This window comes from Poecilia formosa, unplaced genomic scaffold (assembly GCF_000485575.1).
Source record: "Poecilia formosa unplaced genomic scaffold, Poecilia_formosa-5.1.2 Scaffold30, whole genome shotgun sequence".
Lineage (NCBI taxonomy): Eukaryota > Metazoa > Chordata > Actinopteri > Cyprinodontiformes > Poeciliidae > Poecilia > Poecilia formosa.
In genome coordinates this window covers 2,686,967-2,701,630 of record NW_006799969.1, presented here as the reverse complement: position 1 = coordinate 2,701,630, position 14,664 = coordinate 2,686,967, and the positions used below count along the sequence as shown (strand labels likewise).

At 37.4% G+C, this 14,664-nt stretch overlaps 1 protein-coding gene across 2 annotated transcripts; it reads left to right on the top strand.

The window, feature by feature from the left end:
- The first annotated feature begins 2,504 nt into the window (after positions 1-2,504).
- exd1 (exonuclease 3'-5' domain containing 1) lies at positions 2,505-7,499 on the top strand. 2 transcript variants are annotated; one of them, XM_007549253.2, is made up of 11 exons: positions 2,511-2,830; positions 2,919-2,984; positions 3,065-3,095; positions 3,806-3,882; positions 3,965-4,038; positions 4,527-4,613; positions 4,697-4,801; positions 4,887-4,967; positions 5,409-5,552; positions 6,039-6,230; positions 6,587-7,499. In XM_007549253.2, the coding sequence occupies exons 1-11, from the start codon at positions 2,701-2,703 to the stop codon at positions 7,160-7,162; spliced, it is 1,563 nt and encodes a 520-aa protein (XP_007549315.1). In that variant the 5' UTR covers positions 2,511-2,700; the 3' UTR covers positions 7,163-7,499. The 2 variants fall into 2 exon arrangements, with proteins under 2 accessions (XP_007549317.1, XP_007549315.1); XM_007549255.2 differs by lacking the exons at positions 4,527-4,613; positions 4,697-4,801 and having other exon boundaries at positions 2,505-2,830.
- Positions 7,500-14,664: the final 7,165 nt, after the last annotated feature.

The window sequence follows — 14,664 nt, the reverse complement described above, 5'->3', positions numbered from 1 at the left end:
TGGATGGATGGATGGATGGATGGATGGATGGATGGATGGATGGATGGATGGATGGATGGATGGATGGATGGATGGATGGATGGATGGATGGATGTTTTATTACACTTCTTCCTCAAAGAAAAATATGTTTCCTGCACAAGACAAACTTTCCAAATTCTTAGAGCAAACAAGAAACTCAGACATGATAAAATGCTGTTTTCACTTAATTTCAAAAGCATAGTAATTGTGTCAAACTTCACCTAATCAAATTCTTATTTCATTTGCTTAAAGCTTTTTTTTTTTTGCTGACTGCAGAGAACACATCCAATTCCCAATTTTGTCGGTGAACAAGTTAAATTTAAGCACATACAACTAGTTTCGGTGATATACTACCACCAAGTCCATAGCATGCAAAAGAGAATCAAAATGGTTAAAAATACACCAGCTGTTTTCTTTGGTTTTTAACCAAGTAAGGGTGTGTAAAAAAAAAAGAAAATCTAAAGCTTTTTGGGGGACTTGTCTTTCCACAAGTTGTGTTGGCCCCACCTTTGAAATCAAAATTCCACCTACGTCTGAGGGTTCAGATATAAACACATTATTCTGGAAAATTTGTGTGATGTCATCTCTCCTTTGGTTTATCCAAACTTTATATTTGTTCAGTTGGAACGTCAGGAAAGGGTGGATCTTCCTTTAAAGATAAAATAAAAAAAAAGCTGCAAGTTCCGCTGTAGCTTGCGCTACATCTATCACGTTCGAGATAAATGAATTGTGATTTTTTTTTTTTTCAGGGATGTTATTCAACTTATTTTAGAAACAAAATAACTGTTTGTCAGTCATTTAAGCTTATTGGTTTCCACTGATATTTGGGCAAACAATAAAATAAAAAAAAATACTCAATAGCCATATTAAGCTTATGAGTTATTTATCTTCTATACCGAATAATATAAACAGCCACATAAAAAAAGGTTACATTTATCTTAAACACCTAGACATTTACTTTTGTTTCCTCAATTTTTTGAGTCTCTTGCTGGCTTCAGGGTATAAATACATGGCCTTAAACTGCATATGTTTCATGCCACTGAATGCTATTATGCCATCTTGAATGGAGATAATTGCATCTTTGTGACAAGCAAAAGAGAACAACTGCACAGTGACAAAAAGATGACAGATCTGGACATCAACACCATCCTTTCATCCAAAGTCTTTATTCGTTTTGTTTTTAGATGACCACCAGCCTGAGTTCATATTTTTTTCCCCCTGGAAAGTTGAAGTCATATTTTCAGCTATCTGTTTTTGATGAGATTGTATGTTTCTCTCTTGTCCCTGTGTCACAGTTGTTCTGAGTGATACCTTGAACCTGCACCCAAGTGCCACTGACTTCATTTTTCCTTCTTTGTTTGTTTTCTCGCTCTCTGATATTAAGTCTTGAAGAACTATATTACCTAAGATTACATGAGGGAACTGGAAACAATACTCTGTTTTATTATTTGTTTAATCAGCTGATTCTCCTTCAGGCTGACAGGAAAGAAAACTCTTAGTAACAAGCTTTTCAGTGTGAAATGCCTGTTTATATACCTTTTGTAATCTGGAGGTAATTGTACACTCTGAAATAATGTGTTGTTTTACATCTTCTGCATTTTGTGTATAGATATATTTTGCATATAAATACAGGACGTTGTTAAAATCTGCATGCAATTACTTCACATTTACTACCTTCTAACGTAAAACTGAAATTTGCATGAGTTTTGAATAGAGTGAATCAGAGAGACTTTGGACTGACAGCAAGCAGCTCAGTGCTTGAGATAAGGTCACCCCCTTGTGGAGGAAATACAGTTTAAACTCTTGCTTCTTTCAGCAAGAATTGTCATTAATTTTTGCTGGAATGTATGTCGTGTTCATGTAATAGAAAAAAAAAAAAAAAAAAAGGAAAAAGAAACCGTGTCTTTATACCCAGGCCTGTACTGAAGAGGATGTGGGCTAGAGCCTTGTGGTGGTGCCTACACACGTTTCTTTGTAAAAGTTAATTATAACTAGTCACTCAATACATCATTTTAGGCTGCTAAAAAAAAGAAAAAAATATTTTCAAAACATCCTTGATCTTTTCTGACATATTTATTATGAAAATATCATACATCTTGGGCGTTACAGTTACTGTTAGGGGACTAATGATGCATCTAACTCATGGTGGATACAAATATTTATTTATCTATTTATTTATTTATTTATTTATTTATTTATTTATTTATTTACTAAAATGTTGACACTTTGAAACAATTGTTACCACTTTATTTATTTATTTACTAGATTAATTTTTAGAATATTATTTATTTTTATTATGTTATCTAGATTTTATTTATTTAGTTATTTTTATTTATTTATTTCTACATGAATTGTCACATGTGGAAATACGTTTAACCCTTTGTTTATATGTTGAAGTGACTGACTTCTGGCTCTTCAAAGTACTGTAACACATATACCTAAATAATTGTCCATAATTGTCATATTACTATTATTACTATTTACTAATCAATTTTATTTTCCACTCGTTTTTTATGAGTTTTAGGAATTCCGAGTCGTTTTGAACGCAACTTGACCTCTGCGGCGCTGCGCGCTTAAGCCATTAGCATACGTTTGGTAAGTGAGTGTTAGCAGAGCTAGCTGGTCTTTGGAAGCAACAACTGTCCATTTCTGGCCAACTAATTACCCAATTGCACTTTCAAGATGGTTCTCGACGACGCCCAGTTCATTTCATTTCTGAAAGGAAAACGCGTTAAACTGACTCTGAAGACTTCTTCGTACTTTGGCGTCGTCTTACGCATCAACTCAAACAAGACGCTGGTTTTGGCAGACGGTCAGCTACTGTTTACGACCCCACCAATTCACATTTACTCGATGAGTATGGCATTACTTTAACTTTTTTGAGGTTATATTTGTTCCAGTGAGTGGCAGTAATGGATGCAAATATCCGGGAACTAAACTCTTCTTTGGACGCGAGATTGTGAACGGTGAGTACTCTAAAGGTCAGAAAGTGTTGTCATTTTGCTGTCGGCAAACATCTAATTGTTTTGTGTAATTAAATCACAAGTTGAATTCGCCAACGAAGAAAACGATGACAGGTGAGTAGGCTATCTCGATGCAGCTCAATAAATGAAAAATACATTTATCTATTTCTTTACGTTCATAAAGTGAAACTTATAAATTATATGTCGATTCATTTCGACTGCTTATTTATGTTTATTTCGATAGTTGCGGCTAACCGATAAATACCACCTAAAAATGGACTATTAAACGAGACGAAAAAAAAACAAAAACATTGTTACAGAAATTGCATTTTATGACTTACACAAATACGGAGAAGACCATTAACTTGATAGTTGTCCAGTAACCAGTCTATAGTGTCCTCCCCAAGCAGTTTAAGGCACAAAGGTTCATTGCAAAACAAAGTGGTTGCTATGCTGTACCCAAGCTTTTTTGTGGAAAAGTGTCTGGAAAAAGCAAGTTGTGCAACAGCCACAGACTGGTTACCTCAATGCCATTCAGCATGAGCAGTTAATTTATGCAAAAAGAGCCCAGACATAAATGAAGAGCATGGGTACAGTTGGTGAATGTATTATTTTCACTAGTCTTTTTTTTTGTATGATGTTTACTGATATTTTGTAAAATGTACAATTTCTGTAGAAAATTTATAATTTGAGTTCTATTAGCATAAGAACTCAAATTCCCTTTTTATAGATGTGGTACTTTATTGAAATGTACTTGAAGATTATAAAAAAATGGAATCTGTAATGTGGCAATTTATGGTGGGATAAATAAAAATGTTTCCCAGGAAAATTACTCAGGATGTGCCTGAAAAACACCTGGATGTAGAGAAGTTTCAGCCATACAGAAAGTTAATGACATTAGGTGAGTTTATTTTATTTAAATAATCCCACATTCAAGCAAACTTTCTAAGCTTAGTCACTTTTGAGGGGATCCCCATTTCCAGATGACGATGAAGACGAAGCGGAATGCATCAACTTTGTGGTCATAGATGAGATCCATGAGAAGTTTGGACCTGCTGTAAGTTTACTTACTTTCTTTTTAGTATTAAAACACTGAACACATAAAATTATGACCACTGGAAGGTGAAGCCATTATTTTCATATAAGCATATTTTCATTGTGGCACCTGCTCTGGGGGAGGGCAGCAGATACTAATTGAACATCTTCCTCAGGGCAGTTTGTTAAAGCTGTTGAACTGGGCAAGTGTGAGGATTTGAGCAAACTTGTAACGGCTAGACGACTCACTCGGTTAGAGGGGGAAACGGCTTTTTTGAGATTGTATCATGTTATAAAATTACTAACTGCTAACATCTCGTGGCAAAATACAATAATGCAATTTTGGGGAGTTTATTGGAGTTTGTGCCTTGACAGGTTAGGACTGTTTTCTCAATAACGGGGGTAACAGCACGTTGTTAGACAGGTCATAATGTCATGCTTGATTGTAAGTCATAAGTGTTATTTCCAATGTGCCGATAGAAATGTTAAGTGTCAGGCTCGTTGGTGTAGGTGATGCACATCAAGAAGCAGCATGTGATTGGTGTCGGAGGTGAAGGAGTTGAGCTCTTCAAAAATGGAAGATTATGTTGGCTGATGGTGAGAAAATCTGAATTCTTTTGGGGGTTTTTTAAAAGATTTTTTTCATTTTCTCACAAATATTTTAAATGCAATTGCTTCAGATTGCCACTAAAAACAAGGTGTACTTGTTTGATATCCTTCTGCTTGGAGCGCTGGCCTTTAAGAATGGTCTCTCCATGATCCTCGAAACTAAACACATACTGAAGGTGAGTTTTATGTGAACAATAGAACCCAAAGTTACTCAGAGACAAACCGTATCCTGCCATCTTTGCTCATTTGACATCTTTTCAGGTCATTCATGACTGTAGAGCCATTGCTGGAAGTCTGGCAGCTCAGTTCAAGGTGAAACTAACCAATGTATTTGACACACAGGTAAGTACATGTGACCAAATTTTAAATTAATGTATTGTTCACTTTTATCAGTATTTCAGTGTAAGGAGAGAATAGATTTTAAGTGTTTAATTTTTATTTACTTTTAATGATTGTCCTCACAGCTGATGAAAACTCACAAGTCAGTTTCTCAGAAAATTTCAGTATGTAAGAAATGTATGTAAAGTATGTATGTTTCAGTTTTAAAATTCTTACTACATTGTCTAATCCTGTTTAATATCCTAATGTAAATTAGTTTGGGAATTTTATTTTTTGAGTAAACACTTTAATTATATCACTCTGTAGAAAATTTGAAAGATTATAACAATTGTATTTGCTTCAAGTCTGTTCATTTTGTAATCCGTGTTTTGTCTGGCTTGTGTGTCTTTCTGATGATGTTTGATTCATGTTTGATTTTCCATTTTTATTTCAATTGATCTAAAGGTGGCAGATGCCATGTGCTTCTACACGAAAACGGGCGGCTTCCTTCCTGACAGAGTCAGCACTCTCCCAGAGGTAGTAAGTCTGCATCTGAAAGTGCCTTCCTCCAGGCTGTCATCTCTTCATGTGAGGTCAAAACTCACCAAGGTACAGCGTTTATTCTCCTCGTTTTATTCAGTGTCTCCTCCAATAGGGCAACCATTTAAACCACATCGCAAATATATTTTAGTCTTATATTGTACTATTAAAATTAAACCTGGTATTAGAAACAGATAATGAACCACCCAACATGTCTTGTTGCATTTACCACTTCAAAGTTTGGTAGACGATTTTTTTTGTTTTTCCGTTCAGGCTTTTGTTAATTGAACTTGGTTCGATCCAGTTGGTAACCCATTTTGAGTTCTCAGAAGCTTAGAGTTTAAGTTATGCATTTTATGTTTATAAAGTGCTATAATGATACGGCAGACCATATGGTTGTGCTGCAGGAGGTATTTTATGTGAAACAAATATATTCTGTAAGACGTTCAATTGATTTACCATTTTATTGTATCAAGAGGATCAATGAAGTCAGAACAGTCAATAACTAGAATTTTGTGTAGAAGTAATTTGTTTGGATTATTATCTATTTAATAGGAAGAAATGGATATGTGGTACAAGCGGCCTTGCCCTGTACCGCTCCTGAAGGTGATGACGTTATCTGTGATCCATCTGAAGCCTCTCAGACTGGTACTGCTGGACACACTGATGACCGACTACATGATCCTGGTGGATTCGTACCTCAAGAGTAACCTCGATAAACCCGACGGACTGGAGCATGTCACTATGGTCAGTCATTCAGAACCAAAAACTGACACAGATGTGAAAAAAAAAAATGACTCTACACTTATTGCAGCACAAAAAGCAATAGTGAGCAATGTATAAAGTTAGCTGCTACTTGATGTGATAAAGGTCTTTGTTATCCATAGATATAGTTTTGGGCAGATTTTGGGCAAAGTCCAAAATCTGTCTAAAGGTATACTCTAGAAATAAATCATGATCTGCTGTTTAAACTGGAGTGTTAAACTGAGAAACCGGAAAGTATAGGTGGTTTTTTTGTTGGTGAATCTCATTTCTGTCTATTCATAGTGTCAGTAACGCATATTTGTACATTAATAAGTAAATTTACCTGTTTGCATTCACAGGAAAACGTGCTGGAGTTGCCTAAAGAGCTCAGGAAGCTGGATGAAATGCGCCGTGAGCGGCAGGAATGGGCTTGCAATTGTTACCCTGTGACAGAGCGAGGCCTGCTGGCTCGCTTCAACCCGTATCCTAAGTCACAAACCACACCTGATGCTGATGGCCACAGCGGTACACAGCCTGACTCCTTGGAAGCTGGAACTCCAGCACCACATCCATCACCAAAAGTGGATAAAAATACTTCCCTTACCACAAGATTAGACAAAGAAAGCAATCAGATGCAAGCGCATGTGATGGGAAGGGGGATGCTGTTGGGGAAAGAGCAGTCATCTGTCCCAAGCTTCCTGTCAAGTGGAAGAGGTTTCCTTCTCCAGAAAGCACAGTCTCAGATTCCTGAAGAGGGCGCTGGTGGCATGAAAAGGCAGGAGATGGCTCTCGGAGCCAACAGCTCTACACTCACCAAACCTGGCTCCAATAATGACGAATCTCCCAAAAACACTTGTGATTTGGGAGAACATCCTTCTCCACCCTACCCGTCCATCTCCTCACTAATCCAATCATTTCGGTCCTTCAGAAATTAAGAGTCGGGCTGTAAAACCAAAACCCAAAGCTTTACGTACACTGGTTGGTTCATGCTGTGTAATTTTTCTGACCACTAGATGGCAGCAGACGTTCTTTTACAAAAGTACCTTGTAAGCCTTTCTGAGAAGCTTAGAGCCAAAATGTGTTTTATTTGAGCTTTGTGACTCACTTTAAATGCAGAGTTTTTCTGTTGTTTCGTAGTTTTGTGTTCTACTACTTTTCGTTTAATCTGAAAATTTTCAGAACTGATGAAAGTTCTAAATGTTTGACATACAATACAGCTTTCTTGTGATGTATAAAGAAATAAAAGTATTTCCTTTGGAAAGAAAATTAAACTGCCAGGATTTGTCTTTTACTACTTGCAGCTTGGCTTGCATTGACATATATATTCACTAAGAAAAAACATTGCTAGCTGACTCTTTTTGTAAATACTCATTGCACATAAAAAAAAGACCAAATCTGAGTAGTGAGTCCCAGCAGCTTTATTCCTGGTGTAAACTTGTGTAATTGATCACAGGTGGCAAGCTCCTGCTGCATTCTACAAAAGCTGATCATATCCAATTAGTGTGATGCTTTGAGATACCACGCAGATTTCGCAGAGGCGCTCTATAGCCGTTTTTCTTGGGTCATCAGCGATATTGCCGTAAAGGCATGATCACAACAGGAGGGCATTGCTGCATCCTGCAGCGTGAATGGGGGGCTCTGTTGTATAATCACATCTTGCTGCGTGCAGAGGCTTGGGCCCTTTCCAGGGCTTTCAAATTGAAAGCATGAAACAGATAATGTAGGATTTTAATTAACTGGGAGGCAGCCAATCTTAAAGCCCTGCATCTTTCTCTTAGCAACCAGCTCCTCCTCAGCTTCTGTTAAACACATGCAGGGTGGAGCCCGTCCATATGCTCCCCTAAAACGTTTCAAACAGTGGTATTCTTCAGACTGTGTGTTTTAGTCCAGCAGGGGACTAAAAAAGTTAAGCGCATCGTAATGCTGATTCAGTTAACATTCTCTTTAGTTCTAGAAAATTCAGCAGCTGTGAAACATGGATGCATTCATGGAAACTTTCCTGAACAACAGAAGGGGAGCTTTATTTATCTGTGTCAGTCAACAGTTAAGTTGTTAGGGAGGAGGTGTGTGTGTGTGTGTGTGTGTGTGCGTGTGTGTGTGTGGTGGGGGTTACAGGTCTCCATGGAACCATGGAGGACAAGCTGCTGTCATTGACCACCAGATTGCAGCTCTTATTTTAGAGGACCTTGCATTTCCTCTCCGTCACAATAATGCCTTATGTGCTCCACTTCCTGTTTCTCAGGCCTGGGAGGAAGGAACTGTGAGCTTGTCACACGGTAGTCACCATTTCCTCCCTCCCTACATCCCAACTACCAACCCCCCCTCTTCTGCACTCCCTACCCCCAAACTTCAGACAGTGTTATGTCCTTCAGAGGGGAAAGATGTCTGCACCTTCAGCATCATAGCAGGATGTGTCTGAGCTATTTTTAAGTTCAAGTCGGAAAGGTAGTGTACAGACATAAACACAAACTTTAGGATGGCCAGCTGTGTTGATTTAGCATTTGAATATGGAGGCTTAACTGTGTGACTAGTTGTTGTTTTGACTGAGTTGTGCCTTCAAGATGTCTTTCAAAAGAAGGATGAGCATTTTAACATGACACTTTCATATTCTGAGCATTGTAAAAACATTTACAATCCTTGAACTTTTTCACATTTTGTTGTGTTACAAAACAGTGTGAGATGTCATTACATCCAGTTAATACCTTCTACAATCACTTTTGGCTGCATTTGCAGTGCCAAGTCTTTGGTTGAGATCTCAACCAGGTTTACACATCAACAACTGAATGTTGTACCAATTATCAAATGGATTTAAGTTTACATTTCGACTGGGCCGTTCTGACAAATGAATGCACTTTGATCTGAATATTTTCATTGTAGTTGTGATCATTCATCTTTAGTTGTTTTCCATCTGGAAGGTAGCTCTTCAAGTTTAACTTTTTGTTTTGATTGCCCCAAACTCAAAACCTTCTATTTCATCTGTCCCTACTGAAAAAAAAAATAATCCTCCTAATGTCATACATGACATTCTGATAGTTGGGGTGAACAGCTTCATCGGGGTAGGTTTTCAATTGGACAAAAGTCTTTCCATTTATAAGTAATTAATTGGACAGTGTTTTGTCTTGGAATATTTTTTCCTAGCCTAACCTTCCTTTAAACTTCACAACTTTATCCCGGATTATTATGAGGCTGCTTGTTCTCTGACATTTGGTTTTTTTGATTTGGTGACTTCTGAAAGCAGTTGTTTGCAATGATTTTTTATTCACAGGTATCAGAGTAAAGGGGTGGATATGAATGCGTGCTACTCTTTTCTTTAAAGCTTTTTAAAATCCAGGGCTCTTCTTCCTCAAATTATAAATTTCACTGTACTTTGTAGAAACTGGAAGGGTATAAATATTTTTTTTCCAAAGGCATTGCAGATTCATAACACATCACAGTCTTTATTTATTTTTGCACCACTATTCCGATATGACAGATGAATGTCAGACTGTATCTCAGATCACCTGCACTCGTGGCGCCCTCCAAAGAGCACCCAAAACAAAGGTGTTGGCTCCCTCCCTCCGTCCTTCTTTATAGAACTACAAAGGAACACAACAGGTTGATGGTCCTGAGCAACCCCGGTGGGGTTAGGCCTCAGATTTCTCCATAATTAATAGGCTGTCATTAATTATTAAACACCAGGATAACTTACTGAAAACCACTCCCTTTAAATAGCACCTTGTTAAACAAACATGTTGTTAGCTCTTTTTCACTTCTAAGCATGTCATTAAAATTTACTGTCGAGTCGCGCTGACTAAGTGTGCACTCAGATCACGGTGCATTTCTTCAGTACTGCTGAAGTTGCAGAAACGTGTCCTGTTGGACTGCTGGACCATGGGTAATCTTGTTATTGTTTGTGTGCATTTCTTTTAAATTATCCCCATCATTGATTCCTGCTTTAGAGATGTGTTCCATCTAGCTGCCTTTGGGAACAGCAACAGGATCTGCTGATCAATTAGTCTTACTAGACTTAGAGCTTGTATTCAGCAGTTCTAGACCTCCTACAACAAGCTACATAAATGTTGACAAAATAACACCGGTTTCATTATTCATGGAACCACATGTAATTCCTTTGTATTCCTAAGAATGAAGGAATATAACCTTATATCAGGTTTCGTGAAGCTGCTGGGCTGTGTCCGTAGACTCTGTCTCCCATCTGCCGATAAAAACCTTTTGTTGAACCCTGCTTACTCCACCAACTCACCTCTATCTTTTCTCACATTACAAAATGACCCTCTTTTGCTCTCCTCAGTTCATTTTCAACTGGAGGATTAATATTTAACTTGGGAAAGATCGACCTTTCCAGATGGTTTCTAAACTCCAACAAAGCTAAGAAACAAAACCATGCATCAATATTTTAGCCCACTTCAATAACTTTTTGTTTTTTATGTGTTTTGGCATTCTGGAAATCTTACTCAGGAAGAACTCACGAACGTTTATTCAAACATACCCAGATGCTCGGCCACAGTTTGGATCTTTATGAACTGCTGTGCGATGTTTATTCAGCCAGCGTGAAGCGCCGCTACCTGGAGGGGCCTCTCCGAAGGACTCGGACATATTGTGACCTTCAGTTGGTACAGACAGGATGAGTGACAGGTGACAGACCAGCTGAGAATGCAACTTATGTGTTGAACGTATTTCTTAGGAATATCACCATCTAGTTTGCCTGAGTTTACATGCTGCACCAATGAGTTTTATTTTTATACCAAACCTACCTTAGGTAAGACATGTAGATTCAAAACAACAACTCTTATAAGTCTAAGCCTTCCAGGTATTTCAGGCATAAAATTAATTTGGTTCCATTAAACATAAAGTCATGAAAGAGCTAAAGTTGTTGCAGATATCAATAGCTACCAGAGATTAAACCCAAGGAAAATATTTACTGGAATACAGATCTCTTCAGATGTAGGTGCTTTTATTTTTTGCAATTAAATGATTCAAATCGATAAATATTAATATTAAAAGACAAAGCTAGTTTGAGTAAATGCAAAATGTAGTTCTCAAAGGATTTAATTTAACTTGAAAAGATATCCAAAGTGGACCACTGTTCTTCATACGATTGTTTTTATGCAGCAACATACGGGGACTTCTGTGAATGAATGGCCTGTTTAAGGTCAGGCCATTTAAACCTGGGTTTTGACTATGCCACTTGTGAGCTGCCTTTGTTTTATTTTGGTATCCAGAGTTAGACTTGCTGGTGTGTTTTGCTGAAAGTTTTGCTACATAATCCAAGTGCGCTTGAGCTTAAGGTCACAATCTCATTGTTTGACATTCTCCTTCATGATTTATGATTTCATCAATTATGTAAGCATTTCTGGTCTTCCAGGTGTGTTTTTGGTAAATGTAAAACTGGATTTATTTGTTCTTTTAGACGTCAGTGCTTTTTGCCCTTTTACTCCTCCCTGGATCCCATGATGTCTTTTTTTTGTTGAATCATAAACACTGACCTTAACTGAGGTAAATGAGGCCTTCAGTGCTTTAGATGTTCTAGGTCCTTTTGTAATTCCTCCTGTTCTGCTTTCCATTTTTGTGGATAATGAGTTTCACTGTGTCTTGCTGAAGTTTCAAATCCTTAGAAATTATATCCGTAGCCGTCCTCCTGAAGAACAGATGTTTCATCTGTTCAAGTCGGTTTTTTTTTAATTCTTAAGATCAGGACTTGATATGTTGCCTTTTAAAGTATTTTAGCCTATTTTTAATTCTACACATTATGCAATAAATAGGCCTGGTGTGTCGAATGAAACTGATTTCAAACTTATGACTTAACAAAAAATGTATGTTTTTAGTTGTCTTACTCTGAAATAAGCTACATATTGATATGGGAAACGTGTTAGCACAAGGTTAAAGATAAAGCTGTATTATTTGTGATGTTGAGATGTAAAAATCAATTCTCTTGTGACTTTAAGACAAAGAAAGGCCTTATTGCTTTAAAAAAGTGCATTTTAAAGGTATAGTTCTAATTTTGGATACCCCACTAAGCTACACATGTCTGATTCAATCAGGTTTTGGCAGGTTCCTCATAATTAAAGCCTGCATTGTGTGATGTGTGGGTGTGCACACAGATGAGCGCTGGCTTCAGTCGCAGCGAGGGCCTGGAAAAAGAAGGGGTGGAGCGAGCTTCTTGTGGTTGGCTGAATTAGTGCCCGATGGATTGGCCTGGCAGCTGCTCTGTGAGCCTGGCACCTGAACAGGCCAGCGCCGGGGTGTTTTGTTGCCAGGGGCTGAACTGCAGACAGCCAGGGAGGTGGAAACACCAGACACATCAAACACAAAACTCTTTCACAAAGTGCAAGCTTTGTCTTTCAAGCAGCTTGCCACGCTTGTGTTGCTTATACCGGCAGTATCATTGGATTAGTATAGGATTAAATTTGGTAATTAAAAAGGGCAAATTCAGTTCAAGTCAGCAGGGAAATCATTGAAGCCACACTAAGCTGGTCTAAGAGAAATAAAAAATGTATTTAGTTTGTTACATTAACTTCTTTATGCTTAGCTTAAAGTTTTCAGGAATTGAATTGATGTCTGAATTATTTACTTAAATTAGTCATTCACACTTTATTTCACTTGAAAAGCCCTAAGTGGAAAACTGAATGCAAAACACACAGGATTGCCATCTGTTACAGCACCTGCAATAATTGGTCACCATATGGGAGTTATACATCAGCAGAAGCCCAAGTCTGATGTATAAATATACACATAAAGTCTAATGAAGTTGTACATCTGGTTTTGTTTTTGGTGTGAAGTTACCTCATTCATACTGTATTGACCACAAACACTTCACATTTGACCTTTCGCTAATTTCTTCAAGTACTGAATATATCCATGATAGACCTATTAGTTTGGCCAAGAAAAAAATAACTCCAATTCCACACCGGTGGTGTGTATAGTCTTTATAGCTGTGATGTTTGTCTTTTTTTATCTTGGGGTGTTTTCTCAGAATAATAATTTTCCAAATGTGATTAATTGCATGTTGGAAACTTGAATAAGAGAGCCACTAAAACCAGGAGTGCATTATCTGCAGTGATGTGTATGCTAATGAATTCTCTCTAAGTCAAACAATGTGGAAGGAAAAATGTATTTCCTTTTTTTTTTGGCTGTTTAATGTGGCCACATCATCTTCAGATGATCTCTTTTTCTGGAAACTCCAGGTGTTGTGAGTGTTGACTCAGAGCAAAACAGACGAAAAGAAACAAACTCAGAACCAGCAAAAAAGGAAACTGAGTCACATCAAACCAAGCTTGATCAACTTGCCAGCTTTTGCTACTTTTGTTTACATTTTAATCTAATTACCATTTGAAACGCCACTTCTCTACTGTGCTGATGCTCAATGATTTTCTTTACAAGATTTTTTTCTTCCTTCTGAACTATTTGGTTCTGGAGTGATCCAAAGTTGAAAACCATGAAACATCAGAACGACCTCAACGCCAAGAACACAGGTGTTGTCCACAGAATTGTAGGTTAACATATAAAGAAACACCCCCTCAAAACCAAAACCATTTGGAAAGTCTTGGTTGTGAAGCCCTTTCTTTAAACTCCAATTGAGACAAAAATGAAAACCATACATCAAAATTTCCCTTCTTATAGTAGCAGTAAGATTTAGAATTTTTTTTGTTTTTTCTTATTGGGCTTTTTTTTTTATTTTTTTTATTTTGGGTTAAATAAATTACGTAAAAATAGACCAGTGCCTAATCATAAAGATTCCCTTTGATTTCCTGTAATCAAATGTATTAAATCATTGTTGTTAAATATCCACAACCTGACTGGAATATATTCCTTGGACACCTTCTGAATTGATTTATGGACATTGTAGTAATTTAAAGTAGCTTCAATTCTGCAATAATTGATTTTTTAGCACCACACATCTGGTAATTTTGTCCCTCATTAAGCACCAAACTGCCAGTTTTACAGTCTCCTAAAGCTAGTTTCTAGGTCTTAGTGAGTGAATGGTGTGATTTGGATAGACCTGCCTTACTATCTGTCTTGGTCCAGATGCCAAGGCTTCTGTCCAGCTGTTGCACCTGACTTTATCAGTTGCTTTCTCAGAGTCACAGACAGCTGTGCCTGAATATTCACAAAAAACCCAGATAAAGGTAAATGGTTAAATGTGTGTTTATTAGACCCCTTATTGTGTTCGTTTGAAGGAACTAGAGATTGTTTTAAAAGCAATGTATAATTTTTATAAACTCTTAATGCTTGGGGGGGGTGGTGGAGACAGACAAAATAGAGAGACAGAATTTAAACAAAGTTCAGTTATAAATGTGATTTTAACTGTTGGTACCTTGTAGCACACTCATGGTAAATTATGTTTTTACCATTTCATGGATCGCAGTGGGCGAAATGGGGAGCAGCTGTTCATCTGTGTGACCGGTGGGCTCTCCTGTGACTGCTTTTTCTCTGGTTCTTT

What these genes read in the sequence shown, in the direction of transcription:
- exd1 (XM_007549253.2), top strand. Translation starts at nt 2,701, where the DNA reads ATGGTTCTCGACGACGCCCAGTTCATTTCATTTCTGAAAGGAAAACGC. An exon ending in AAACTAAACACATACTGAAG is followed by an intron (nt 4,802 to 4,886) that starts GTGAGTTTTATG and finishes ACATCTTTTCAG; the next exon opens with GTCATTCATGACTGTAGAGC. An exon ending in GACTGGAGCATGTCACTATG is followed by an intron (nt 6,231 to 6,586) that starts GTCAGTCATTCA and finishes TTGCATTCACAG; the next exon opens with GAAAACGTGCTGGAGTTGCC.